Source organism: Rhinatrema bivittatum, chromosome 4 (assembly GCF_901001135.1).
Source record: "Rhinatrema bivittatum chromosome 4, aRhiBiv1.1, whole genome shotgun sequence".
NCBI classification, from domain to species: domain Eukaryota; kingdom Metazoa; phylum Chordata; class Amphibia; order Gymnophiona; family Rhinatrematidae; genus Rhinatrema; species Rhinatrema bivittatum.
Genome location: NC_042618.1, coordinates 191,124,113 through 191,151,705, shown reverse-complemented (window position 1 = coordinate 191,151,705; position 27,593 = coordinate 191,124,113). Strand labels below are relative to the sequence as shown.

General features: G+C 43.8%; 1 protein-coding gene across 6 annotated transcripts in view; it reads right to left on the bottom strand.

Moving 5' to 3' along the window:
- PBRM1 (polybromo 1) overlaps window positions 1-27,593 on the bottom strand; it is a 355,730-nt gene that overhangs the window by 140,649 nt on the left and 187,488 nt on the right. For all 6 annotated transcript variants that reach the window (XM_029599448.1, XM_029599445.1, XM_029599446.1 and 3 more), the window contains exons 18-19: window positions 16,189-16,400; window positions 10,239-10,424 (exon numbers count right to left, since the gene is read on the bottom strand). In XM_029599448.1, the coding sequence (XP_029455308.1) occupies window positions 10,239-10,424; window positions 16,189-16,400 (398 nt within the window). The remainder of the gene's footprint in view (window positions 1-10,238; window positions 10,425-16,188; window positions 16,401-27,593) is intronic.

Here is a 27,593-nt window from a genome sequence, read left to right as displayed (position 1 = left end):
CACGAGCAGCCAGCTCGTCTTTCAAGAGAGTATCCAGACCTCCAAAGAAGAGGGTTTTCAAACATTTGTGATCCCAGCATAATTCCATAGCAAGAGTCTTGAACTCTATTGCAAAATCAGCCAGTGCTCGGTGGCCTTGCTTCAGGTCCACCAGAGCAGAATCAGCAACAGTCACTCGAGCAGGATCATCAAAAACGGATTTAAACAAATCCAAAAATCCGTCAGTATCCTGCATAATTGGATCCTTACGTTCCCACAGCGTTGAGGCCCAAGACAAGGCCCGTCCATCAAGATAAGATAGAATATAAGTAGTCTTGGCGTAGGCTGTGGGGAAGTGAGAAGGCTGTAATGCAAAATGCATGCAGCACTGATTTAGGAAACCTCTAGTTCTTTGAATCTCTCCAGAGAAACGAACTGGAGCAGCCACAGGTACCGTAGTCTTTATAGTTACTTCAGGTAACTGACCTTCATTACTGGAAGCAGCACCCTGATTCTTCTGTGTGTGCAGCTGATGGAATGCAGAAGTGAGTTTCTCCAATGCGTCTTGTTGTTCAGCAATGCGCCGGGCCAGGCCAGGAATGGCCTGCAGGGCATTGAGCTGTGCCGGATCCATGGAGTTAGCAATCTGTTATAATTAGTGAGGTTTGGGTGGACCCTTGGACAATGTGGCAGCTGACCATGCCCACAAGGGGAAGTCCCGTGAGGGGCCACAGGTCAGGCTCAGCTCAGGACACACAACCCAGATTATATCTTTATTTAGACAGTTTGAGAAGCCACCAGAGGTGGCAGTAGTGAGCGGAAGATGTAGCTCGGCTGGGCTAGTATTCCCCAGGGTGCTGGAACAGCGGTTCCTCCGGTAGCAGTGCTGTAGTGGAGAGAACTGAGAAAATAAGTACAATAGAACATTCACAGAGCCCCAAATATGGAGAAGTCCCGAGATAGGGAGAGCAGGCCCTCGAGCAGCGAGTATCAGATCCCTGGGAGCAGAGAGACTCGTTGGTAAAGTACTCACACAGCGGTTCCACGTAGGAGATGGCGCTGGAACGGAGGCAGGCCCTCGAGGAGAGAGTACCTGGTTCCAGGGAGACAGCTCTGAGGAGTAGATGATAGTAGTACTCACTGATGGAGTCTGTAGCGAATTCTTCCAAGTAGAAGAGGAGATAGATGCAGGCAGCGGGTCAGGGAACATGGGCCCTCGAGAAGCGAGTACCGGTTACCTGATAGCAACCTGAAAGAAGCAAAAGAGGCCCCTGAGGAGCGGGTACCCCGTTAGCAGAGAGAGTCCAATGGAAGATGGAGAAGCAGAGTAGCTAGTTACGGAGAGCGAATACCATCCGTAAGAATCCCTTTGCTAACTGAACGGCTAGCAATTAACTGTAGACTTAAATATCCAGGCAGTGTGATGTCATCACATGGGGACGCCCCTGAGGAACGCGCCAATGAGGAAATAAGAATGAGGGCCGCGCAACGCGCACGCCCTAAGGTACCTGTAGAACATGGCAGCTCCCAAGCCGGTCCGGGAACGACGGAGAGGATGGCAGATGGATGCTGCGGCAGCCAGGCATCCGTGAAGAGCAGGAGCCGCAGAAAAGGAAAGGTAGGCGGAATGAAGCAATCTGGAAGTGACGGTCGCAACAGCAATGGTGGATGGTTTGTGACAAACTGGTTCTGGAAAGCAGGACATCTTGGGGGTGGCGGTTGTGATTCTAAAAGGATATTTATATTTAATTTGGTATTTTTGTTCCCATGGGGGAGAAGGGTTCTCCTGTCTGGGACAACTATGTTCCATAGTTTTATATGATGTCAGGAATAAGACATGTCCCTGAATGTAAAGGGTTTAAATATTCCTTGTAAAAGGCAACTCCTTAAATCTGAGATTTTGGTATGGGGGCTTCTACTATATTCCTGCAAGAAACTCATTTAAAAAAAAACTTTATGACCACCTTTTAACGTGGTCTATTTTTCCAACTCAGTTTTTTGCCACTGCAGCCAAATCTGAGAAATACACGGGTGAGAATATTATTCTATAAGGATTTTCAAGGTTTAATCACAAAAAGTTATCAAGACCCCAATGGTAGGTTTCTATTGGTTAAATTTGAAGTAGAGGAGGAAGTGTTCATTGGTGAATGTTTACGCTCACACGGCAGGACAGGGTACCTTCTCTGCGGCCCATGGTAAGTTTTTTAGTTCAGAAGGGGACGGCTATTTGATAATAGCTGGGGATTTTAATGTGACATTGATACCGAATTTGGATACTACCCGGAGGAGCAGTCTGGGCTCTGGCAATCCCCACATCCAGTTTAAGAAATGAATGAAGAGATAGGATTTAGTGGATGCATGGAGACATTTCCCCCAAGTCAGAAATTTCTCTTTTTATTCTAGTTCTCATAAGTCATATTCAAGGCTTGATTTTTTCTTGGTGGATAAATTGGTGTTAAACAAGGTCTCTCAAGTGTAGATTGGATCTATCTCTTGGTCTGATCAGGCCCCTATATGGTTAGACTTGAGGTGTCATAGTACAGATACTGGTGGGTGATATTGAAAATTTAATGATATTCTATTGGGGGATGAAACCTTTTGTTTACAATTGTCCGATGATATTAGAGATAAACGATGCGAGAGGTATCAACCTCTCTCTTCTTTGGGATTGTTTAAAGGCTGTTCTTCAATCTCTAGGGTAGCTTTCATAAAGAGGAAGAAACTAGAGCAAAAAAAGAAGATGCAAGATGAGTTCCATAATGGAATGGCTTCATAAATGTATGTTGTCTATCTCCGTGTATAGACAGATACAAAAAATCAGGGATGATGTGCAATCTCTGGAAATTATTACTTTACAAATGAATTAGATTAAACAAGCATTTCAAATGGGGTAATAAAGCAAGCAGTCCATAGATTAAAAAAATGAATATCTCAAAATCAGATTACTAGGATCAAAATGGAAGAGGGACCATGCTGACATCGTCTAGTGACATTCGGCAATGGTTTATGCATTTTTATGGGGAGTTGTATAGGGCAGATTCTTCTATCTTGGAAGACCAAATGGATTTATACCTAGATTCTATAAATCTTCCAAGTCTCACGGCAGAAGAGAACATTTTTTGATGCAGAAATAACGTCCTCTGAGGTCTTCCAGGTGATTAAAGATAAAGGTGAATAAAGCCCTGGGTTTAGATGACTTTACTGCCCAATTTTATAAAAAGTTCTCTTCTGCATTAGTATGCCTATTGTTGAAATGGTATTACTCCTTGCACTTGGGCAACTTTCTATTTTCTGGGACCAATGTAGCTGGTATTACCATTCTTGCCAAGCGGGGACATGACACGACCTGGTGTGGATCTTACAGACCCATTTCTTTGATTAATGTGGATCTTAAGCTATTAGCTAAAATACCGGCTAATTGTTTAAACAGGGTGATGGCGCGGGTGGTGCATCCTGACCAGGCAGGTTTCATACTTGACAGGAGGGCTACTGATAATATATGTAAAATTACTGGATTTAATATGGTGGGTAAAAAATGAACAAATTCCTGCAGTATGCTCTTGATAAGACGCCGAGAAAGCATTTGATATTGTGCATTGGTCATTTTTGTTTCGTACTTTGAGGAAAATGATTTATGGATCCTTCTTTATCAGCTGGCTACAATAGCTTTACCGTGACCCGAAGGCTTGTGTTAAAGTTAATGGTACTTATTCTAATTTTTTTTTCCATACTCAGGGGGACCAGGCAAGGGTGTCCTTTGTCACCTTTGTTGTTGTTTGCCTTATTTTTGAAGCCCCTTGCGATTAACATAAGGATGACTGGTGGTATATCTGGGGTTACGGTGGGGGCAAGGAATTACAAATTATCACTCTTCACTGATATTTTATTTAATTTGACTGATCCCTTTTTATCTCGGGGGTGGGGTGGATGTTTTGAATGAGTTCAACAGGGTCTCAGGTTTCAAATTAAATTTAGAAAATTTAAGTTGCTTAATCTTATGGTTCCTGATGATCAGCTTCCTTTACTGAGAAGTAAATTTTAAGTGGGCAAAAAAAAGACTATCAAGTACCTGGGGATACTGTTTAGCAATTGTCTAGAAGACTTGTATGAGTTAAATTATACTTCCCTAATAAAAAATATTTTTCATGATTTATGGTCTGCCTTTACCTTGTACAGGTTAGGCAGGATTGCCACTGTAAAATTGAACATCTTGCCCAGGATTAGTTATTTGTTCCAGTCTCTCCCAATCCATATCTCAGCAGAGGCTTTGAAGCACTGGCAACAGCATATCTATGTTTCCTCATAAATTAAGGGGTGGTTTGGGTGTACCCCAACTTAGTTGGTAATAACATAGCTGCTCAATTACGTGCCATATTAGATTGGAATAGAAAGGGTGAACAAAAGTTGTGTGTGCTGATAGAGCAAGCAATAGTGGGAGGTATGCCCTTATGGGCTTTAACTTGGCAACCTCGGTTGACTTGGTCGCAGGTATGCCTGTCTCCGACTACGGACAACACTTCGAGGCTGTGGAAACCTAATTTGGTAGGTAGACAAAGATTTTTTTTAATTCCACTTTTAATTACAATAAATCTTTTCCAGCGGGTTTGTCTACCTATTGTCATTGGCATCGGGTGGCTAAAGGGTTAATACGAATTGGAATGTTATGGGAAGATAAGAGATTTTCACTTTTCAGGAATTACAGGATATGTATAATTTAGAGGACGAGGAAGCTTTTATCATCTCCAACTCAGACACTTTTTGGTCACGGAGAAGGTTGGGAAGGATTTATTATTATGCAAAACTCAATTTGAACACTGGTGTGATCATGCAGATAAAATGATGGGTATGATAACTAATATTTATGGGTTTCTTAATACAGATCCCATAAGACATTCTGCATTTGTCCTGGCTTGGGAGAAGGATACGGGGAAGGAATTGTCCGAGGAGGAATGGGATTTGATTTTATTAGTACAAAGAGGAGTTCTGTCTCAGCGCTTCTGACTGAAAATAGTTATAAAGTGTTAATGCGGTGGTACCTTACTCCTGTTTGCATCAATAAGGCTTATCCAGTTAGGGACAATTTGTGCTGAAGGGGTGGAGGTAGAGGAACCTTTTATCATGTGTGGTGGGGATGCCCTAGGATAGCTTTGTTTTGGGAGACCGTTCTCTTTTGTGCAGAAGATAACTCAATCCCAATTGCACCTTTCCCCTGAAAACGTGTTATTGAACTTAGTTTGGATATCCCTACCAATTCTCGACTTTGGAACATCAGAATGTGATATCTGCACGTTGCAAGTTAGCTTCCCATTGGAAATCAGATCTCATCCCACCCCTGGGAACGGATATGTGTTTTATACAAACTCACTGCTATTAAAAATCATGTGCTTCCTAAGTTTCATAAGGTCTGGGATTCGTCTTTACAATGGTTGTCTTTGCAACCATAAAAAATTTTATACCCATACAAGTGTTGTTCTTTTCACTGGATTCTGACTGGGGAGTTCGGATTTTGTGCATCACCGAGACCCAGGGGTTCCAGAATTAGATGTTCTGAGTTGTACCACCAGTTATTTCAGGATTGCATAGTGGGGGAAGGGTTATTCTTAATTCTAATGTGCTTTGTATGTTATTATATTTTATTACTATTATTCCCAAAAATTGCTGTACAGATCTGTTGATATGACATTTTATTGTATTTTTCTGTTTTTGCAATAAAATTACAATTTTGGAAAAAAAAAAAAAAAAAGACAGCCTGTGTATGTCAGTGTGGGGGGGGGGGGGGGGGGTGAGAGCCTGTGTGTGAGTGTGAACTTGTAACTGCTTGTAGGTGACTACCTGTGTGTAGGTGAAATCTGCTTTGGGGGGTGGGTGTGTGTGTGTGTGAGATTCTGAGTCTGTGTTATGTGTGAGAGGCTCCGAGTAGGAGGTGGTGGGGGGGGGGGGGGGGGGGGGGGGGGGGGGGGGGAGAGAGGCTGCTTGCATGGTGGGGAGGGGATTGAGACTCTGTGTGTGTGTGGGTAAGATGTGAGGATGTCTGTATATGTGTGACTGCTAGTGTGTGTGAGAGCCAATGTGGATGGGTGGGTGAGGACCAGTGTGTGGTGTGGAGAGAGCCTGTGTTGGGTGCATGAGTGTGTGTATGTGCGAGAGGATAAAGTTGTTATAGCTCCCCCCTAACCCAATTAACAATAATCTCAGAGCAGCTAGAAATTGAAACATCCCAGGTATGAAGAGTGGGAGATTTTTAAAATCCTTATTAGTTTTATTACTGGATATGTCTGTTGCTTTGAAATATATTTTGGGAAATCTTATAAACATTTTTTGAGGTTTTAATTATTGGGTTTTCTACTCAGTTTTTAAATATATATTCTTTTTATTAATAAGGTTTTCCTTTTATGATTGATGTATTAATATTTCTTTTTTTTTTGGTGTTTGTTGGTCTCTTATTTTGCCTTTGGTAAGGGTCCGTGTTCTATATATATGATCAAGGTGAGAGATTTTGCTGTGTATAGATTGTGTATGTCTATAGCATTCCATCTTGTTCTGTTTTCAACAGCAGGTGTATTGGTCTTCTAAGGCCTGATGTAATATTTGCAGTGCTGCTCTTTCCCAAGTAGGGTTATTGCTGTTTGAGTTCAGGGAGTTAGTGTTTTGATATGGCAGATTTGTCTTTTGCGGAATGCTGAGGCGGCTGCTTCAGGCGGCAGAATTTTGAGGCGGCAAAAAAATGCCCCTCTCAGAACGCCGCTGTGGCGTCTGCCTCACATTGCCTGCCTCTGCTGCGGCTGCCTCACACTCATACCTGGGAACTCTCCAGATTTGGCCTGCAGACTCGAATTCTGAATGAATTGCCAGGTCTCCTGGCCAATATCCAAAAACTTCAGGTGCCCTGCTGCAGAAGGCCAGAACAGAAAGGGCCTGGAGCAGCATGCTCGAAGGAGCATCAGCACTGTGCTCCCAGAAGAAAATTAGAAGCCTGGTGCTGTGCAGCAAGAAAGACGAGCAGAAGAGTCACCCTCTTCCATGGGAAACTGAAGATGCAGGAACAGGAACAAGTGTTGGACCATGCGCCGAAAATAAAACAAGGGCAGAGCGGGCTGATGCTACTTCAGGAGGAGGAAGAGGAAGTGCAGCACATGTCCAGCGGGTCTGGGGAGAGGAGGCTCATGTGGCTAATGAGAATTGAGGTGAGAAGAGACAATGAGAGTGCATGTGTGGGAGGGAGAGAAATGAATATGTATGTGTGTGTATGCATGTATGTGTGTGTGTGTGTGAGAAAAAGGGAGGGAGGGGGCAGAGGGGGCGCCATCTCATCCCTCGCATCAGGCAGCAGATTGTCTTGAGCCACCCCTGGTTTGCACTGTGTTATCTATAGTGGTAAAATAAACAAAATACAAATATTGTTATATTTGCCTTTTTGTGAATATTTTATGATTTTGTTTATAATTTTTGGCTATTTAATAAATATACATAGCATAAGGAAATCTCTTGTTTTCAGAGTCTTTTGAAGATTGAGAAATAAAAGTAAAAACACAAAGTGATACCTTTACATTGGCCTAACACATAAGAACATAAGACATGCCATACTGGGTCAGACCAAGGGTCCATCAAGCACAGCATCCTGTTTCCAACTGTGGCCAATCCAAGTCACAAGTACTTGGCAAGTACCCAAACATTAAACAGATCCCAAGCTACTATTGCTTATTGATTAATAGCAGTTTATGCACTTCTCCTCTAGGAACTCATCCAAACCTTTTTTAAACCCAGTTACACTAACTGCCATAACACATCCTCTGGCAATGAATTCCAGAGCTCAATTATGAATTGAGCGAAAAAAAAATTTTCTCCGATTTGTTTTAAATGAGCTACTTGCTAACTTCATGGAGGGCCCCTAGTCCTTTTATTGTCTGAAAGAGTAAACAACAGATTTACTTTACCTGTTCAAGTCCTTTCATGATTTTGTAGACCTCTATCATATCCCCCTCAGTTGTCTCTTCTCTAAGCTGAACAATCCTGACGACCTCTTTAGCCTTTTCTCGTGGGGAGTCGTTCCATCCCCTTTATCATTTTGGTCGCCCTTCTTTGTACTTTCTCCAGTGCAACTATATCTTTTTTTGAGATGCGGCGACCAGAACTGCACACAGTATTCAAGGTGCGGTCTCACCATGGAGTGATAGAGGCATTATGCCATCCACTGTATTATTTGCCATTCCCTTCCTAATAATTACTAACATTCTGTTTGTTTTTTTGACCGCCACAGCAGACTCAGCCTACGATTTCAACGTATTATTCACTATGACACCTAGATTTCTTTCCTGGGTGGTAACTCCTAATATGGAGCCTAACATAGTTAAACTATAGCAAGTGTTATTTTTCCCCTATATGCATCACTTTGCACTTGTCCACATTAAATTTTGTCTTCCATTTGAACACCCAATCTTCCAGCCTCACAAGGTCCTCCTATAGTTTATCACAATCCACTTGATATTTAACTAAGTTGCATGATTTTGTATCATCTGCAAATATGCTCACCTTACTAGTCGTATGACTTTCCAGGTCATTTATAAATATATTAAAAAGCATCGGTCCAAGTACAGATCCCTGAGGCACTCCGTTGTTTACCTTTTTTCACTGTAAAAACAGACCATTTAATCCTACTCTCTGTTTCCTGCCTTTTAACAAGCTTGTAATTCACAAAAAGACATTGCTTCCTATCGCTTCACTTTTTGGTTTTCTTAGAAGCCTCTCATGAAGAACTTTGTCACAAGCCTTCACAACCAGACCGGTTGGTTACTTTTTAAGTTTCACAACGTCAGGCTTGCTGACACCTTCTAGGCTATATTACAACTAACTTTTGGTTTCCACTTCCTTCTTGTTGATTATATATTGTGTGGTTTACCGTTGACTCCTTTTGACTAAGTTGGGTAACTGAAATCTCCCATTATTACTGCACTACCAATTTGATTAGCTTCCCTAATTTCTCTTACCATTTCATTGTCCGTCTCATTATTTTGGCAGAACATGTTCAATTATCAGTCTAAAATTATGGAATTCCATTCCTAAGTATTTATGATTGATTCCATATATAAAGACAGTAACTTCAAATGGCCGCGTGGGCATACACATATGCAAGTGTGTTGGCACACTTCCAGGTTCACGGCCATTTTATAACGTGCGCACACGTTATAAAATAGCCTGGGTGCACGTACACCTGCGCCTAATTTAAAATTTGTGCACGCTCAGCAGCATAAGTTGACATATGGATGCGCAAGTGATGGAATTTTATAACAGATACATGTCCACCCGAAGATCAGTTTCATCAGTTCATCCACCAGTTTGTCCAGACAGGTCTTCAAAACCCCCCTCATTTTTTAGCCTGCACTCCCCCAGCTACCCCAGACCCCTCAAAGTCTTCACAGATGCCTGTAAATTTTTTTTTCAGACTTATACCTCATCTGTAGCAAAAGTAAAGTTACGTGGCACTAGACCTGGGCATGTGCCAAGGCACTTACGCGCACATCTCAACCTCACCCTGGCACGCCCTGCCCACATTCTGTTCTTTTTGGGCCAATGCATGATATTTGCACATCAGCACTTGTGCACGCATCTGGGCACCTTATAAAATTGGGTGGATGCATGCACGTGCTAGATGCGCACATATCTCCTGATTTTGGTGCGCGCTTGTCTTTTAAAATTCACCTTTAAGTGTTTCCGTAAGCAACTGAAAGCATTTTTATTTAATGAAACTTACATGAACAAATAATTTCTTTGTTTTGTGTGTGTCTATATATTTACTTGATATTATCATAATGATTTATGTTTTAATTGTATACTGCTCAGATCAATATTTTGTAACTCATGAGGCTTAAAAATACTTTCCAATAAAATATATTTCTTACTAGATTTTGTGACGATTCAGAATCTTTGAACTTTTGTATTTCTCTTTACTGTCTTTAATGTTCCTAAAATCTTTATTGCAATACAACTAGCACGTATTTATATAGAGAGAGATAAAATTTCCTTCTCTCATCAGATTTTGCTGTTTTTGTTTTATTTTTTACCCCTTACCATCAACATGTGAATGGAGGTCCATCCCATTATTCTTAACATGAATAGGCTCGCATCTTTCACTGTCAAACTGCTCAACTTTGATACTTTCACATTATAAGCAAACCTAAGACTTTTTTTTTTTTTGCCAATATAAGATATTCTCAGAAAACAATTAATACAGAACACAGAAATCATGATTATAATTTACCCACCAGCAGAATCTTCCCAGAGTCTTTCAATACAGACTATATGAGGCTCCAAGTTGGGTTCTGCAGGTTCCACGTAGACATAATCTCCAACTCGGTACATGCTGTTCTTAAAGCTGCAGTCTTGGCTGTAGGTGCGATGTAATCCAGCCTGGCCTGAACTTCCTGTAGTCTCTTCACTCTTTTCTGCTTCTTATTCCGACATAAGTATAAAAATGTGAAACAAATCATTTTAAAAGAAAGCAATATTTTTATCTATACAAATAGTCACTAATACAATTGCCAATTAAACAAAAATATAAAAACACAATGCATTTTAAGTATTATTGTGGATGGCCAATTGCTTACAGTTTGGGACTGGAAATAACATTCCTGAATTCTAGTCTTGACTGTTACTGTTTCTTTATGTAATGATGGGCAAAGAATAATTACTTACCCATAACTGCTTTTTTCATAGAGTCACACACTGATTGGTCATGTGACTCATTCTATGCTATCCAAAGAATTTTCCAAGCATAAAGTCCTATAACAGGGGTCAGGAACCTTTTTGGCTGAGAGAGCCATAAACGCCACATATTTTAAAATGTAATTCCATGAGAGCCATACAATATGTTTAAAACTAAATACAAGTAAATGTGTGCATTTTATGTAAGATCACACTTTTAAAGTACAATAAGTCTCTGAAAATATTACACCAGGCCTTAAGACACCAATACATCTCCTATTAGGAAAACGGACCAAGTCAGGCTGCTATAGAGTCCTACACAGAAACTACACGCCAGCAGAAAACCTCACCTGAATCACGTGCTGTCCCTCACCTAACATAGAATAAAGAGACCAAAACGCATAACAAGAAGCATGCAGAAAAAACTGAATTGGAAACTGCAACAAGCCAGAGAGTCTCTGTATGCAGTGTAACAAAGGAAAAAAGAAACATCACCCATCCTTATAAAACAAATCATGAAATATAAAATCATCAGCAGTAAAACTGTACTAACAAAAAGAACATATTTCGAAACAGCTGATGAGTGGAATATCCAATAATTAAAAACTCATATAAAACATTTCCAGATACCAACAAAATATTTCAAAATAGCAGACACAAAGACCCAGTAATGAAAAATAATAAGGATACAAAATTTTTTTTGCTCTGCATACCTGGGAACGTTTGATATCCAGGTGTTCTGAGATTGTTCTGAATTAGCAGGAGGTGGGGTGGTTTGCTTGCAACTTTCTCCTCTGTCACATACCAGCGCTCTCTCTCACACTGGCTCTCAATGACACACCTATACACACATGCTCTCAGTACTCACATATACACATGCTTTTTCTCTCTCACTTATATAGGCTCTTAATTACACATTTACACACATGCTGTCTATCTTTTCACGCTTACAACACACACATAGGCTTTCAATCACATAAATACATGCTGTCTTTTTCTCTCACACACAGACTCTCATTCACATGCTTACAAACATGTCCTCTCTTTCTCTCATTTACACACAGGCTTTCAATCACATACTCACATGCTACATCACCTAAACCAGCTCTCAATCACACACAGACACACATGATCTCTCTCTTACTTATACACACAGGCTCTTAATCATACATACACATGATTTCTCTCACACACAAAGGATCTCAATCATACACACATACTCTTTCACACAAACAGGTTTTCAATCACAAACTTACACATACAGGTTCCCAATCGTAAACTTACATTCATGCTCTCTCTCTTTCACAGGCAGGCTCTCAATCACAGACATACTCTCTTTCACATGTACAGGCTCTCAATCATTCACATACATGCAATCTCTCACACTCACACACACACACACCCCCCCCGCGGCCCGGAAGAGGAAGTGGAGAGTATCGGGTGCGTGCGCGGCAAGAAGAGGCCACGCTACTGCGCTCGGCATCAGCCCGAAGAAAAGAAGACTGCAGCGCGGCTCGGAGGAAAATGAAGAGGTTCAACTGCGGCCAATGGGACTCCGCCTCCGCGAGGGCTGAAAATGAAGAGGTTAGCGTTGGGAGGAGGCTGCTGCTGCCGCGAGTTCCCGGGGTGGGGGTGGGGGAGAGAGAGAGTGAATGAGCGAGCAAACACACATGCTTGCTCGCTCATTCACTCTCTCTTCCCCACCCCGGGGAGCAGCTGGGTCAGCGGGAAAGTGTGGCGACACTTGTCTGCGAGCCAGATGCAGCCCTTAAAAGAGCCATATCTGGCTCGCGAGCCATGGGTTCCCGACCCCTGTCCTAGAATTTAGAAATGTGCCCTTGTACCTAAAATGCAATCCAAACTAATGCCATTTTTAAAAAAAAAATATAATAGGGTAGACCTACAGAGAACTTAATTTGCAGTTCTTGAAAACGAAATATGTGGGCTATGTGAATGCATGAAAATATTACCTTCTGAGAATTACAGGTAAGAACTGATATTTCTTCAGTATTTTCAATGGACTCACACAAACAAGGATTATCAAATGAGATATGTGAAACAGAGAAAAGAACCAAAATGTAAAAAGAGCTTCAAAAAGACATCTAGAGGGGCTTCCCTGGTGGCTCAGAAGCAGCGCTATGCCCTGCCATGCAGAGAATGTGGGTTTGATTTCCGAGGCAGATATTGCTCTGTGTGTGTGTATGCGTCCTGGAAATCTAGAGAGCATAGCCAATCACCTTTTTGTAGAAGAGGAAGTAGTGAACCCAAGGTTACCATTTTGAACTTCTCTCTTTGTAGATACTTGTTTAGGGCGCGAAGGTCCAGGATTGGACGAACCCCACCTGACTTTTTTGGGATGAGGAAATACCGGGAATAGAACCCCTGCCCCTGTTGGGAGAGGGGCAGGGGTTCTATTGCCCGTGACTGAAGGAGGGTTGAAACCTCCTGTTCCAGAAGGAGAGAGAGTGGTCGGACGATCCCCACGTCAGCAGAGGTGGGGAGTCCGCCGGTACAGTCAGGAAGTTTTGGTGGTAACCCTGAGTGACTACCGCAAGTACCCACTGATTGGTGGTGACTGTGTGCCAATGGTGAAGTGGCACAAACGACCGCCGATTGGTACCGATGAAAGAGAAGGTTGGCTTATGCTCTCCAGGAAGGAGTCAAAACCCGGACGCTGGTCCTGGCTGAGAAGCAGGTTGGGTCTTCTGAGGTTGGGACTGCCTGGACTGACCTTTTTGATAAGGCTTGGAAGGGCGACCTCGGGAAGCCGGAGGATAATACCTTTTTGGTTTGTAGGTCGGTCGCTTAGCGTCTTGCCTGAATGTTCTCTTGGAGGTGGACGGGAAATCAGCAGGCACTGAAGAAAGTTGACACAGCGTTTCATGGTGGTCCTTGAGCTGCGTCACAGTTTCCTGGATTTTGTCTCCAAAGAGATTATCCCCAGCACATGGTAGGTCATCCAATCTGTCCTGAACCTCTGGTCTGAGGTCGGAGGATTTCAACCAGGCCTACCTTCTTGCGCTAATCCCCGCTGCGGACACCCTAGAGGCAGTGTCAAATATGTCGTATGCAGCGCGGACCTCATGCTTGCCCGCATCCAGGCCTTTCTGAGCTAGAGCATTAAGCTCATCCTGGAATTGGTCAGGTAAAGATTCAGAGAAATCCTGTATCTTCTTAAAAAGGTTTCTGTTATACTGGGTCATGTACATCTGGTAGGAAGCAATGTGAGATATAAGCATTGAGCCATGAAAGACCTGTCTGCCAAAAGCATCTAGGGATTTTTGTTCCTTCCTTGGAGGTATGGAGGAATGAGGTTTGGAACATCGTGCCTTTTTCTGGGCTGATTCCACAACCACAGAATGATGATCCAGTTGTGATCTTTGGAACCCAGGAGCTGACTGCACAAGATAGGTGGCATCTGTCTTACGATTGACAGGTGGAATTGAATCTGGATGCTCCCAATTTCTCTTTAGCAGGTCAATCAGGATTTCATGAATGGGAATTGACATGATTTCCTTTGGAGCATCAAGAAACTGGAGTACTTCTAGCATCTTTTGCCTTGAATCTTCTTCTGTCTGAAGCTGAAATGGAATTGTTTGACATTCCTTTAATGAAGTTAATAAAGGACAAATCCTCTGGAGGAGAATGCCTTCTTTCTTCAGGAAGGGGGGGTTCTGAAGGCAGATCATTGGTATCCTGGGAAGAATCATCAGTCCAAGGATCATAAGGTTGATCACAACTCCCTGAGGATCTTCAGGGGGAGAAATGGCATTACTCCCCAAGGACCAGGCCTAGGCATCAATGGCATCTGAGGTGGCACCGATGGCATCGATGGAACCGGCAACATTGATGGATGAGTCGGTGGCAGAATTCCAGATGGCGGTATGGGTATCTGTGTTTCTTCGTCCTCTGATGACACAGGAATCAGCATCGAAGGATATACTGGTGCTCTCGGTTCCAGCGGTGGAAGGGAACCGAGCAGCGCCTTGGGAATCAGATCAGTGACCGGCTCGGGCACCAGTATTGGCATCGATGGAGGCTGGAAGCCTTGCAGTGCTTTACAGATAGCATCTTGGATCATCCGATCCAATTCCCCTCGGAAGTCTGGGGCATGGAACCCCAGCACCGGAGTAGGAGGCAGCACTGGCGTAGCCGGAGGGTCCACCGGTGAAAGTGGAGTCGCAGCTCCCTGCACCGATGAAGGTGGGGGAATGCCTCAGTGACCCGGTCGAAGCGGAGGATGGGGCCTTCTTTGGACGGGGTTTCTTTGTCGGTGGCTCTGTCGACGCCGATGCCAAGGACTTGCCTAGTTTGGCGGACTGAGCCTTCCGATGCCGGTGTCGATGCTTTTCACGATGTTCTCCTCGGTCCTGCTCCCGAGGCAATGAGGAAGAAGTCAACAACTTCAGAGTAGTCGATGCAAGTCAGGCCGCACTGGTGTCCCGTTGCTGACGAGAGGTTGATGGCACCGGCTCAGACGAAGTCGAAGCGGTCAATGGAGTCTTGAGTTTTGAATGAAAAAGAAAATCCATCTTCTCCAAACTGGCTTTACGGCCCTTCAGCGTCATTTCGGCACATTTGGTGCAAGTTAGGGTATCATGGTCGGACCCCAAACATAATACACAATCCCTATGCGGGTCTGTGATGCACATTGTCCAAGGATAATCAGAACACGGACGAAAACCCGACGCCATGGCTTCGACAAAAATTTAGCCGCAGTGCGGTCGACGGCCAGTAGGCCCTGAAAGGAAAACTCGACCACAGAGTACGGATATCAATAGGGGGACACCTATGGGGTAGAATTTTTTGAAAAATTTTAAAGAAGTTCCATGAGGAAAATTCCTATCAGGAAGCTCAAGAGAGCTCCTTAACCCGCGTGGCTACTGCTGCACGGAATAAAAGAGACTGAAGGGGGACCCCTGCTGGATGCAGCCCAGTAGGTGCCAGTCAAAGTTCTACAAACTTTGACAAAAGTGTTCCGTGACTGGGCTCCATCCTCTGATGTCACCCATATGTGAGGACTACCAACATGCTTGTCCTGTGAGAACAGTAAGAGAAATATGGAACATTTAAAGGAGTTTTGTTATTTTAATTCAACTGGCTAGTGGGCATAACCTAAATTGTATAATATGGACTGGTAGTAGAACCAGGACCTTTCATTTACTAGAGACCGTACACATTCAAGCTAACATCTGTTCTGCATCCATATTCAAGCAAAAGTTTAAACTTAAAAAAAACAAAAAAACCCCCCCAAAAACTTTTAATTAGAGATGGGCCAAAAAAATATTCTTAAAGGAAAAATATATATTAAAGGAAAAACATATTAAAACCCTTCATCTGCATCAATTTTTAAATCTTGCCTCAGATGTGTGAGTTGATGTAAACAATGCTCAATCATATTTAATAAATGTGATTAAATAGCCAATTATGCACACAGTTTTGGATCGTGATGCACTTTGTCTCATTTATAGTGCTGAGTTTTTCAATTTTTTTGTAATGCAAGAAATGTACCTTTTTTCTCCTCCTCTCTCTTCAATTTATCCTCTTCAATCTCCTTCGGCAGCTTTTCCTTTTTCTCTTTTTCTACATCGTTGTGGAGGTGTTTGGTGGTATAGCTGAGTGCTGGTGACAGGAGGATCTCCCCATTCTTGCAGAGCTCATCACGAATTTTAATGAAGAACTGCTGAAGCTCCACAGCATCCTCATATATCTCCGAGTCCGTCCTGCAGGGAATCAAAAAACATGTTCAAACACAAAGTTATGAAGACAAGCATGTTGTGTTCCAGTTGTATATTTAAATCATAAAAATGTCCAATATGGAAAAACAATTGACCTCCCAACGATATTTAATCCCACATAAAATTCTGAAAAATCATTTTATGAAAGCATCTCACAAAAAAATCTTGAAAGGAACTTATTACAAAAATGCACCCAACATGATTGATTAAAGGACCTTCATTTTAAAGGCAATACCATCGCAAAGCTTCAAATGGCAAAGAAATCATTGCCTAGCCCCATAATATATAATCATTTGTCCTATGTTTGTGAACGCATAAAAAATGTGTATAAAAAAGTGAGTGCCGTTTGAAGCTTTGCGATGGTATTGCCTTTAAAATGAAGGTCCTTTAATCAATTATGTGGGTGCATTTTTGTAAGACTTTGTGTGAGATGTTTTCATAAAGCCAGTTGCATATTTGTCATGGAAATCTGAAGTGCAAAAAACCTCCAATGATATAAAATTAAAGGATAGGGGACAGGCAGCAAAACACATAAGGAACAGGAAACTTGTTTACAGCACACCTACACTGTAATAGCATAGTGGCTAGAGAACCAAGCTAAACCTAAGTCACCATCAACGTACAATGTGACCTTTCCTGATTCAAGGTTTTCTCTTTTGCAAAATATATAAGCTGCAACATTAATCAGGACCTACTTTGCCAGTAGCAGCAGGTTGTAAGTTCATTACCATCACAGCTTATTTTTGTTCAGTATGGTAATGACTCACAAATTGTACAAAAACAGTTGTTAAAGGCAAAATCATGTTACTATCCAAGCAGCTTAAGAGCTCAGGTGACTCTCTGAATGCACCATTATATTTTAGGAATGCATTACTTGGCTGACAGGGACAATCAAATCCAGAAAGTAATACAAATGACTTTCAGAACATACATAAAGAATATACAGTGAAATCTGGAATCAAAATGATTTAAATTTGAAGTATTTGATTACTAATTTATTTAGAAGCACATGGACAACAATGTACAATTAGTGGAGATTTATGGCTTATAGATGCCCTTAGTTGATGAGCTGAACTGTATGGGATTTTGAAAATTATAGCTTAAGTGCAATATACATCTAATTATGTTTCAAATTCTAGTATGATATTTAAAGCTAATAGAACAATCGGCTACACAGAAAAGCGTACAATTATACTCCTTTGTATGTGCAAGGAATTCATTTTTCTCTCATTAGTGATTCTCTAACTCCTGCTGGATCACTTTGGATGATTTAACCCTGCAAATTGTTCTTTGAGATGAATGCAGAAGAAAACCTGACATACCCAGGGGTAATGCATGACAACTCTGCTGTTTAGTAGGTTAGGCTGGATTGTTATTCAGAAAAAGATTATCAATTAATCTTGAAAGCTGTTTACAGTAACAAACATTTAGCACCAAGGAACATGAGCTGAAATCCAATAACGGTAAATACACCTACATGAAAAATAAGCTCTCTAAAAGAAAGGGTAATAAGTTCCAAATGTATAAAAAAAGAAAAAAAAAGAAAAGGGTACTTTAAATTGTTTATTCTAATAGGACAGATACAGAATTGATACAATCAAGGTCCATATTTTTCTGTTGCAACCCAAGGGTAGGTTCTGCAGCATTACTATGGTACATCTGTAGAAATTTACAGAGTTGCATAATATGCATCTGAAAGTTAATTTGCAATAATAAAAAAAAATTTTTTTAAATTGAAAATTTGTAAGTAAATTAATGTTTGCTAAACTGTGTCTGAAGGGTTGTTTTCCATGTCTTTCCTTTTATTTGCTCTCCTTTTTAATTTCTTTTTTTTATGTTTTCCTTTTCTCTTACTATTACCTTTCTCCATCCCAATGGGCTTCTTTTTTCCTCATTTACTACTCCAGTCTCCATCCACCTCACGATTCCCTCCTCATCTTCAACTCCAATCACGTTTCCTTCTCATAGATATCTCCTCCCCAGCCTTCCTTCATCACTCATTTCACCTTTCTTCCATCCCAGTTTCTCTCCTCCTTCCACTACTGTCTTCCCTCTCCATCCCACTCCTACTGCAGGTTGCAAATATTTCTTTCCTCTCCAAATATTTTGCCATGCCACACTGTGGCAGTCTTCTCCACACCTCCAATGTTATTTCCCATTCCCCAATCCACATGACTGAAAAAGTGAATGGAGTAACAGAGCCATCAGGAGAAAGAATTGCAGCAACAGACTTACACTAGAGTGCTTAAGATGTGGAAGCAGTAGTGGCATAGAGTAGAGTTGGCTGCCATCAAAGAACCTCAGCAGCACGCTGCCATGAAAAAGAGGGAGGCAGTAGTAGGTGCTGGCAGCTGCAGTCAATTTACTGCATTTCTACAGCAAGGATCAAATTCTGCAGCAATTGTTATGGCTAGAATAGTGTGGCAAGAGAGAAAAGAATGTTGAGATTACTTACCTGATAATCTCCTTTTCCTTAGTGTAGACAGATGGACTCAGAACAAGTGGGTATAGTGTGCTCGTGCTAGCAGTTGGAGACGGATCTGACGTCAGCACGGGTACATATACCCCCACAGGAAGTGAAGCAACTCAGTAATCTTCCTTGCAAAAGCTGTTATGGATATATGTGTACTGACGATCAATGAATTAGTGAAACAGGATTCCCCTGACCGATTGATAGTAGCTGGAGACCGCCAGCGCTTCCAACCGGAAGGCGTCGACACCTGGTAGAGTGGACGCTCTTATGTAAGAAAATGACATGGCTTACCTTAAATCGGTGAAACCCATGTACACCGGCAGCCGGGCGGGATACTGAGTCCATCTGTCTACACTAAGGAAAAGGAGATTATCAGGCAAGTAATCTCAACATTTCCTGGTGTGTAGCCAAATGGACTCAGAACAAGTGGGATGTACAAAAGCTTTACTCCCGGACTGGGCGGGAGGCTGCCTGAGGACCGCGTAGGACTGCCCTCGCAAATGATGTGTCCTCCCTGGCCTGAACATCCAGATGGTAAAACCTGGAGAAGGTATGGAGGGAGGACCATGTCGCCGCCTTACAAATTTCTGCGGGCGACAGCATTCTAGATTCTGCCCAAGATGCTGCTTGCGCTCTGGTGGAATGAGCCTTGACCTGTAGAGGTGGTGACTTCCCGGCCTCTACGTAAGCTGCTCTGATAACTTTTTTAATCCAGCGGGCGATGGTGGGCCGAGAGGCCGCTTCACCTTGTTTCTTTCCGCTGTGCAAGACGAACAGATGGTCCGTCTTTCGTACTTCTTGTGTCAATTCCAGATATCTGGGCAGCAATCTGCCGATGTCGAGAGCGTAGTAAGCGCCCTTCTTCTGATTTCTTCAAACCCGCCGTAGTAGGCAAGGATATGGTTTGGTTGAGGTGAAATCACCTTAGGTAGAAAGGAGGGAACCGTGCGAAGATGGATAGCCTCCGGAGTGATTCTGAGAAATGGATCACGGCAGGACAGCGCTTGTAGCTCAGAGATGCGGCGTGCGGAACACACTGCCAGCAGAAACACCATCTTCAAAGTTAGAGAGCGGAGAGACAGGCCCCGAAGGGGTCTGAAGGTGGATCCCGTGAGGAAATCCAAAACTAAGTTGAGGTTCCACAGGGGCACTGGCTACTTGAGTGGCGGACGAATGTGCTTGACTCCTTTCAGGAAGCGAGAAACATCTGGATGCGTGGCAATGGTCTTGCCATCCCTCCTGGGACCGTAGCAAGACAGCGCAGCCACCTGAACCTTGATGGAGCTTAGGGAGAGACCCTTCTGAAGCCCATCCTGTAGAAAATCCAGAACAATAGGGATTGTGGTCGCATGTGGATTGGTGTCGTATCGCATCGCACCAGTCTTCAAATATTCTCCAGATCCTTACGTAGGTGAGGGATGTGGAAAACCTGCGGGCTCGGAGGAGTGTATCTATCACGGGCTCCGAGTAACCTCTTTTCTTCAGTCTAGCCCTCTCAATGGCCAGACCGTAAGAGAGAATTGAGCCGGATCCACGTGGAGGATGGGACCTTGACGAAGCAGGTCCCTGAGAGGAGGTAGGGGAAGGGGCTCCCCTGCCAGTAGTCTTCTCATGTCTGCGTACCAGGGTCTTCTTGGCCAGTCTGGTGCCACTAGAAGAACTAGGCCCCGGTGCTTCTGGATCTTGTGGATAAGGGTGCCCAGCAGAGGCCACGGAGGAAAGGCATATAGCAGAGTCCCTGGAGGCCATGGCTGAACCAGGGTGTCGATCCCGTGAGAGAACGGATCTCGCTTGCGGCTGAAGTATCTGGGTACTTGAGCATTGGACCTGTCCGCTAGTAAGTCCATGTCTGGAATCCCTCAGTGATCCACAATCATCTGGAAGGCTGTGGGCGACAGCTGCCATTCCCCTGGATTTAGGCTTTCTCTGCTGAGGAAGTCTGCCGTGGTGTTGTCCTTCCCGGCAATGTGGACGGCGGAGATGTCCTAAAGGTTTGCCTCTGCCCAAGCCATCAACGGGGCTATCTCTAGAGATACCTGTCAGCTTCTGGTTCCGCCCTGGCGGTTGATGTATGCCACCGTGGTGGCGTTGTCGGACATCACTCTGACTGCTCTGTTCCGCAGTCTGTGAGCTAACAAAACATAGAATATGTAAAGTTATTGAGCACAAGTTTTGCCAAACAATGTCTTCTCAGACTGGAAATATTAAGAAAAATCACAGTAAATAATGGCTGTTGGCTGTCAGGTTATGAAAAGATCTCCAAGCCAGACACCAGAGATATGAGTTGGGTGCCTCCGAGTCTGGGGAATGGGAGAGAATAAAGATAGGTAATCTGTGGTCCCAGGAGAAGAAAGACATTGGAGCTGAGTGCCCTGAGATTCTGGAGACAGGAGAGAGATTGGAGCTAGATGTCCTTAGGTCCCAGGAGATGAGAGAGCTCCGCAGATCTGCATAACAAGGCCTCCTGGGCCAGTTTGGGCAACCAAGAGTACCATCCCTCTGTGGCATTCGATCTTTCGAATCAATCTGCCCAATATGGGCCATGGAGGAAAGTTTGGGGTTTTTTTTTTTTATATTCTACTTTTTGGCACTTCAAAGCAGATTACATTCAAGTACTGTAGGTATTTCCCTATCCCCACAGGGTTTACAATCTAAATTTGTACCTAAGCCAATGGAGGATAAAGTGACTTGCCCAAGGTCACAAGGAGCGACAGTGGGACTTGAACTCTAGTCTCCCCAATTCATAGCTCGCTGCTCTAACCACTAAGCTACTCCTCTACTTCACAACTTGTCTTCTGGCCATTCCTGTACCAGGGCATCGATCCCCAATGACTCTGAATCTCTTCTGCGGCTGAAACATGGATACTCGATGGCAGTGATTTTCCAACTTGCTTAGGACTAGAAACATACATAGAAACATAGAAATGACGGCAGAAGACGACCAAACGGCCCATCCAGTCTGCCCAGCAAGCTTTCACACTTATTTTTTTTCATACTTAGCTGTTACTCTTGGCCCTTATAAGTAACTTTTTGGTTCTATTTCCCTTCCACCCCCGCCATCAATATAGATAGCAGTGCTGGTGCTGCATCTAAGTGAAGTATCTTGCTAATTGTTTAGAGGTAGTAACCGCCGTAATAAGCAAGCTACTGCCACGCTTGTTTACCCAGCCTGTGCAAATCAGTCCTTATTGGTTGTTGTCTGAATATAAATCTTCTTTTCTTCATTCCCCCTGCCATTGAAGAAGTGAGCTGTGCTGGATATGTATTCCAAATGAAGTATCAGGCTTAATTGATTCTGGGTAGTAACTGCCGTTGCAAGCAAGCTACTCCCCTGCTTTTTTACGGATGCATATCCTTTTTTCCACATTTTCTCTTGCCGTTGAAGCATAGAGTAATGTTGGTGTCGCATTAACCGTGTGTATGTTTATTGAATAAGGATATTTATCTCCAGGTAGTAGCAGTCATTCCCGCAAGCCACCCCTATGCCTCTTCTCTTCATGTCTATAAAAATATAGATCTATATCCATCCTTGATATTGATATATAAACAAGTGACAACCTGTGATAATTCACAGAAAGCTGAGTGCATTTTTTTTTTTAATTTCTGTGTTTGAATGTAAACTACGGAGTCAGTAATTTGTTTTCAGAGTTACAGAGAAAGATTTTCAGGGCTTCTGAAACATTATTTGTTATTTGAAGAAATAGCCTCATGGTAGTTTTCACATCAGGTTTCTGACAGCAAGCAGAGGGCACCAACAGGAACAGGAAATGGCCACCATCTCATGTCCACATTTGATATTCACTGTGGTTCTCTCCTTTACTTCCACTGTTTACCACAGAAGTTGGCTGCCATGGTTCTCTCCTCCTCTCCTGAATTATCAGGAGAATTGCTGAAGTGCTGAATTATCTAGCATGTGTTGAATTACATAGCTGCTGCATTTTCTCTCCTCCTCTACCAGTGTGTCCCACAAAATCTTGCCATCTCTCCTCTCTCAAAGTGCTACAGAAGCCAAGCACCTTGATTATCTTCTACTTTCCCCATGGCTTTTGGTGACTGTTTTAAGAGATGAGTCAATAGTGAGTCAATCTGTTGTGAAGAGTTGTGAATAGTAAATAATCAGAGACTGTTACTAATTATGACCAGTAAGCTTCTGATTTCTTTTGAGAGAGTAATAGGGAGTAAGTGATTAAATTGTGTAGTCTTGAGGGATTGTTAAATGTCTGGAGAATGCATCTGCAAGATAGTCTATGAAGGCAAACAGCTGCAGCTTAGTCAACTCTAATCTGTACAGTTAATTTGTTTTGTAAATTATCAATATTTCACAAAACTATATTCTGTACTTTAAAAAGACACTTTGTCCAGGTATCTGACAACAGAAAATGGACTAACATTGCATCCACACAAATACAGAATGTTTACTGTTAGTATAAAGACAAGTAGAAATATCATGAAAAAACATGTGCCCAACTCTACGTCAATTTCCCATTTGAGCTCTGGGGAGTGGATCCCCAGGCCTATGTTGAGTCACATACTGGAATAGAAATTTCCTTGCACCAAACTCAATCTTTGCCTGTTCACCTTCTTTTCCTGGGTCCTGAGCTCATGTTCTCTTTGCTTCTAGAATCCATAGGAGGGGATCCTTGACCCTGCACTGACTGCATGACAGAAGGGCCTATGTGCCCTGCTCATCTGTCCTTTTTACATCAGCCACAGTAAAGCAGAGTTGCTTACCTGTAAAGGTGTTCTCCTAGGACAGCAGGATGTTAGTCCTCACACATGGGTGACATCATCAGATGGAGCCTGGCACGGAAAATTTATGTCAAAGTTTTTAGAACTTTGGACATACTGAGCATGCCCAGCATGTCCTAATCCACATGTCCATGCAGGGTTCCTCTTCAGTCTCATAACATAGAATTATGATAAAAATAAAATCAAATCAGGAGAAACAAATCTGCGGGCTGGCGGGAAGGTTTCATAAGGACTAACATCCTGCTGTCCTAGGAGAACACCTGTTACAGGTAAGAAACTGCTTTCTCCTAGGACAAGCAGGATAGTATTCCTCACACATAGGTGAATCCCTAGCTACAGGCTGCTCCCCAACACAAAAGGGGACTAACAAGCACCAACCAGATGCCAACAGGCACAACAACTAGCCCAAACTACTGTCACATCGGCTATCCCTATCCAGACAACAGTGAGATGTGACTGTGTGCAGAGAACTCCACGTTGCAGCCTTGCAGATCTCCTCCATGGGAACAGCTTGCAAGTAGGCCACCGATGTTGCCAATGCTCTGAAGAATGAGCTTTGACATGACCCCCAAGATGCAGCCCCGCCTGGGCATAACAGAAAGAGATGCAATCTGCTAGCCAATTGGTTAGTGTCGGTTTGGAAAGGGCAACTCCCAAGCTATTCCTATCAAAAGAAATGAAAAGTTGGGTAGACTGTCTAGGGGCTTCTTTCCGCTCCACATAGAAGGCTAAGGCTCTCTTGCAATCCAATCTGTGCAGGGCTCATTCGCCTTGGTGCGAATGGGGCCTGGGAAAGAATGTTGGTAGGATGATTGACTGGTTAATATGGAAGTCTGTCACCACCTTAGGCAGGAACATAGGGTACATAGGCAGGATCATCCTGTCATGATAAAACGTGGTATAAGGTGGATAAGTCACTAAGGCCTGAAGCTCGCTGACCCTGCGTGCTGAAGTAACCACCACTAAAAATATGACCTTCCAAGTCAGGTACTTCAGGTTACAGGAGAGCGGCAGCTCAAAAGGAGCTTTCATCAGCTGAGCCAGCACCACGTTGAGGTCCCAAGACACAGTGGGTGGCCTTAAGGGAGGCCCCGCATAAACCGTACAACTATAGGCTGTACAGAGATGGGCCTATCATCTACACCATGATGGTATGTACCAATTGCACTCACATGAACTCTAATGGAGTTGGTTTTTAGGCCAGCTTCCAAGAGGTGCAGAAGGTATTTAAGCAGTTTTTGTGGAGGGCAGGGGAAAGGATCTAGGGCCTTCTGCTCACACCAAATGGAAAACCTCGTCCACTTCAATCCTTAGGACTTTCTAGTGAAAGGCTTTTGAGAAGCTACCAGGACTTGAGACACATCCCTCTGAAAGATCAAGCGGCTGCAGGTTAACCTCTCAATATCCAGGCTGTGAGCGACAGGGTCTGGAGGTTGGGATGTCGCAGCCTGCACCTTGATCCTGCATGATGAGACCTGGGGAAGTCCCCAGACTGATTGGTTCCTGGAAGGATAACTTCCGAAGGAGTGGAAACTAGACCTGTCTTGGGCCAATGTGGGGCTATGAGGATCATAGTCCCTCGGTCCAGTCGCAGCTTCAGAAAAGTCTTTGTCACTAGTGGAATCTGAGGATATGTGTACAGAAGGCATCCGAGGCTGATTTGCTGTCTGACCTGTATAGGGAGCAGAACTGAGTCACCTTCCTGTTGCAGGGGGACGCGAACAAATCTATCTCAGGGCTTGCCCAGAGACGGAATATATGATTTGCTAGCCCGCCTGGGTCCAGAGACCATTCATAGGACCTGAAGGCACGATTCAGTCTGTCCACTACCACGTTCTCCGCTCCGGCCAGATACGAGGCCCAGAGCATCATTCCCTGGGACAGAGCCTAGGACCAGATCTGGACCACTTCCTGAAACAAGAGGAATGATCGTGAGCCTCCCTGCTTGACGACATACCACACTGCCACTTGGCTGTTTGTATGGATCAGGACAATTTTGTTGGACAACTGATCTCTGAAAGCCCATAGCGCGTACCTGATTACCTGGAGCTCCAGGAAGTTGATCTGACACTGTGCTTCTTGAGCAGACTATAGGCTCTGGGTGTGGAGCCTGTCTAACATGGGCGCGCCACCCTAGATTGGGGCGCCCATGTCCGTGGTGAGGACAACTTGGGTAGGCGGAATTTGGAAGGAGACCCCCTGTTCCTGGAGTCAATACCCTGTTCCTGGAGTCAATACCCCCTGTTCCTGGAGTCAATACCCTTATTAAATAAACATACACAGGCTTACGGTGACTCCAACATCGCTCTAAGCTTCAACAGCAAGAGGAAATGTGGAAAAAAGGATTCACACTCACAAAGAGGGGAGTAGCTGGCTTGTTACGGCGGTTACTACCCCAAATCAAATAAGCCTGATACTTCACTTTCAATGCATATACAGCAAAGTTCTCTGATTCAACGGCAGGGGAGAAGAAAAACTGATACTTCACACATCCAGCAGAGCTCTCTGCTTCAACGGCAGGGGAGAAGAAAAGAGGGTTCGCACTCACAAAGCGGGGAGTAGCTGGCTTGTTACGGCGGTTACTACCCCAAACCAAATGTGCCTGATACTTCACTTTCGATGCACATCCAGCATGGCTCTCTGCTTCAACGGCATGGGAGAAGACTTATACGTCACACACATCCAGCATAGCTCCCTGCTTCAACGGCAGGGGAGAAGAAAAACAACCAATAAGGGCTAATAACATAGTCTGGGTAAAACAAATAAGCATGGGTGCAGCTTGCTTATTGCGGCGGCTACTACCCCTAACAAATCAAGCTAGATATTTCACTTGGATGCAGCTCCATCACTGCTCTCTACATTAAAGGTGGGGGTGGAAGGGAAATAGAACCAAGAGCTAAGAGAAACAGATAAGTATGAGAGAAAATATGTGTGAAGCTTGCTGGGCAGACTAGATGGGCCATTTGGTCTTCTTCTGCCGTCATTTCTATGTTTCTATATGTTTCTATGTTTCTATGTTCCAAATTCAAGAGAACCCGCCACCAGGACAAAGAGTCCTGGAGTGGCGGAGTGATTCTAATGCGAACCTGGATGCCTTGAGTGGCCTGGCACCACTGTGACCTCAAAGTCCATTGGGCTCTGCGCCTCTATCAACGGGCCAGGGGAGTAACATGGACAGGTGTGGCCATGTGGCCCAACAGCCGCCTCACTGATACCTGCTAGCTCTGTTGAATCACCCCCGCAATGGATGCCAGCATAAGTACCCTGTTGCATGGTAGGATGGCTTTTACCTGAGCTGTGTCTAGCACGGTTCCAATGAAGTCCAACTGAGGTGACTGGCTGAGATGGGACTTTGGGTAGTTGATAACAAACCCTAGTGACTCCAACACCCGGATGGTCATGGTAGGGATCACTCTACCCCTGCTTGAGAGGTGCTCTTGACCAGCCAATCTTTCAGATAGGGGAAAACTTGCACTCTCAGCCTGCGGAGGTGCGCCACCACCACGGCCAGGTATTTTGTGAAAACACGTGGGGTTGACGCTAGCCCGAACAGCAACACTCTGTACTAGAAGTTCAGTTTTCCCACCACAAATTGGAGATACTTCCTGTGACCTGGAAAGATCTCGATGTGGGCATATGTGTCCTTTAGATCGAGAGAGCATAGCCAGCCCCTTTTTTGCAGGAGGGGAAATCAAGGAGCCCAGGTAAACCACCTTGAACTTTCCTCTTTTTAAAAACATGTTCAAGGCCTTTAGGTCTAGGAGGGAACAGAGTCCCTCAATTGTCTTTGGAATCAGGAAGTACCAAGGGTAAAATCCCCATCCCTTTTGCCTTGGTGGAATAGGCTCAATCACGCTAGCTGTTAAGAGGGCGGAGATCTCCTGAAGTAGTACCTCCTGATATACTAATGGCTCCCAAAATGGGCACAGAGGAGAATTTGGCGGGACACCCAATAG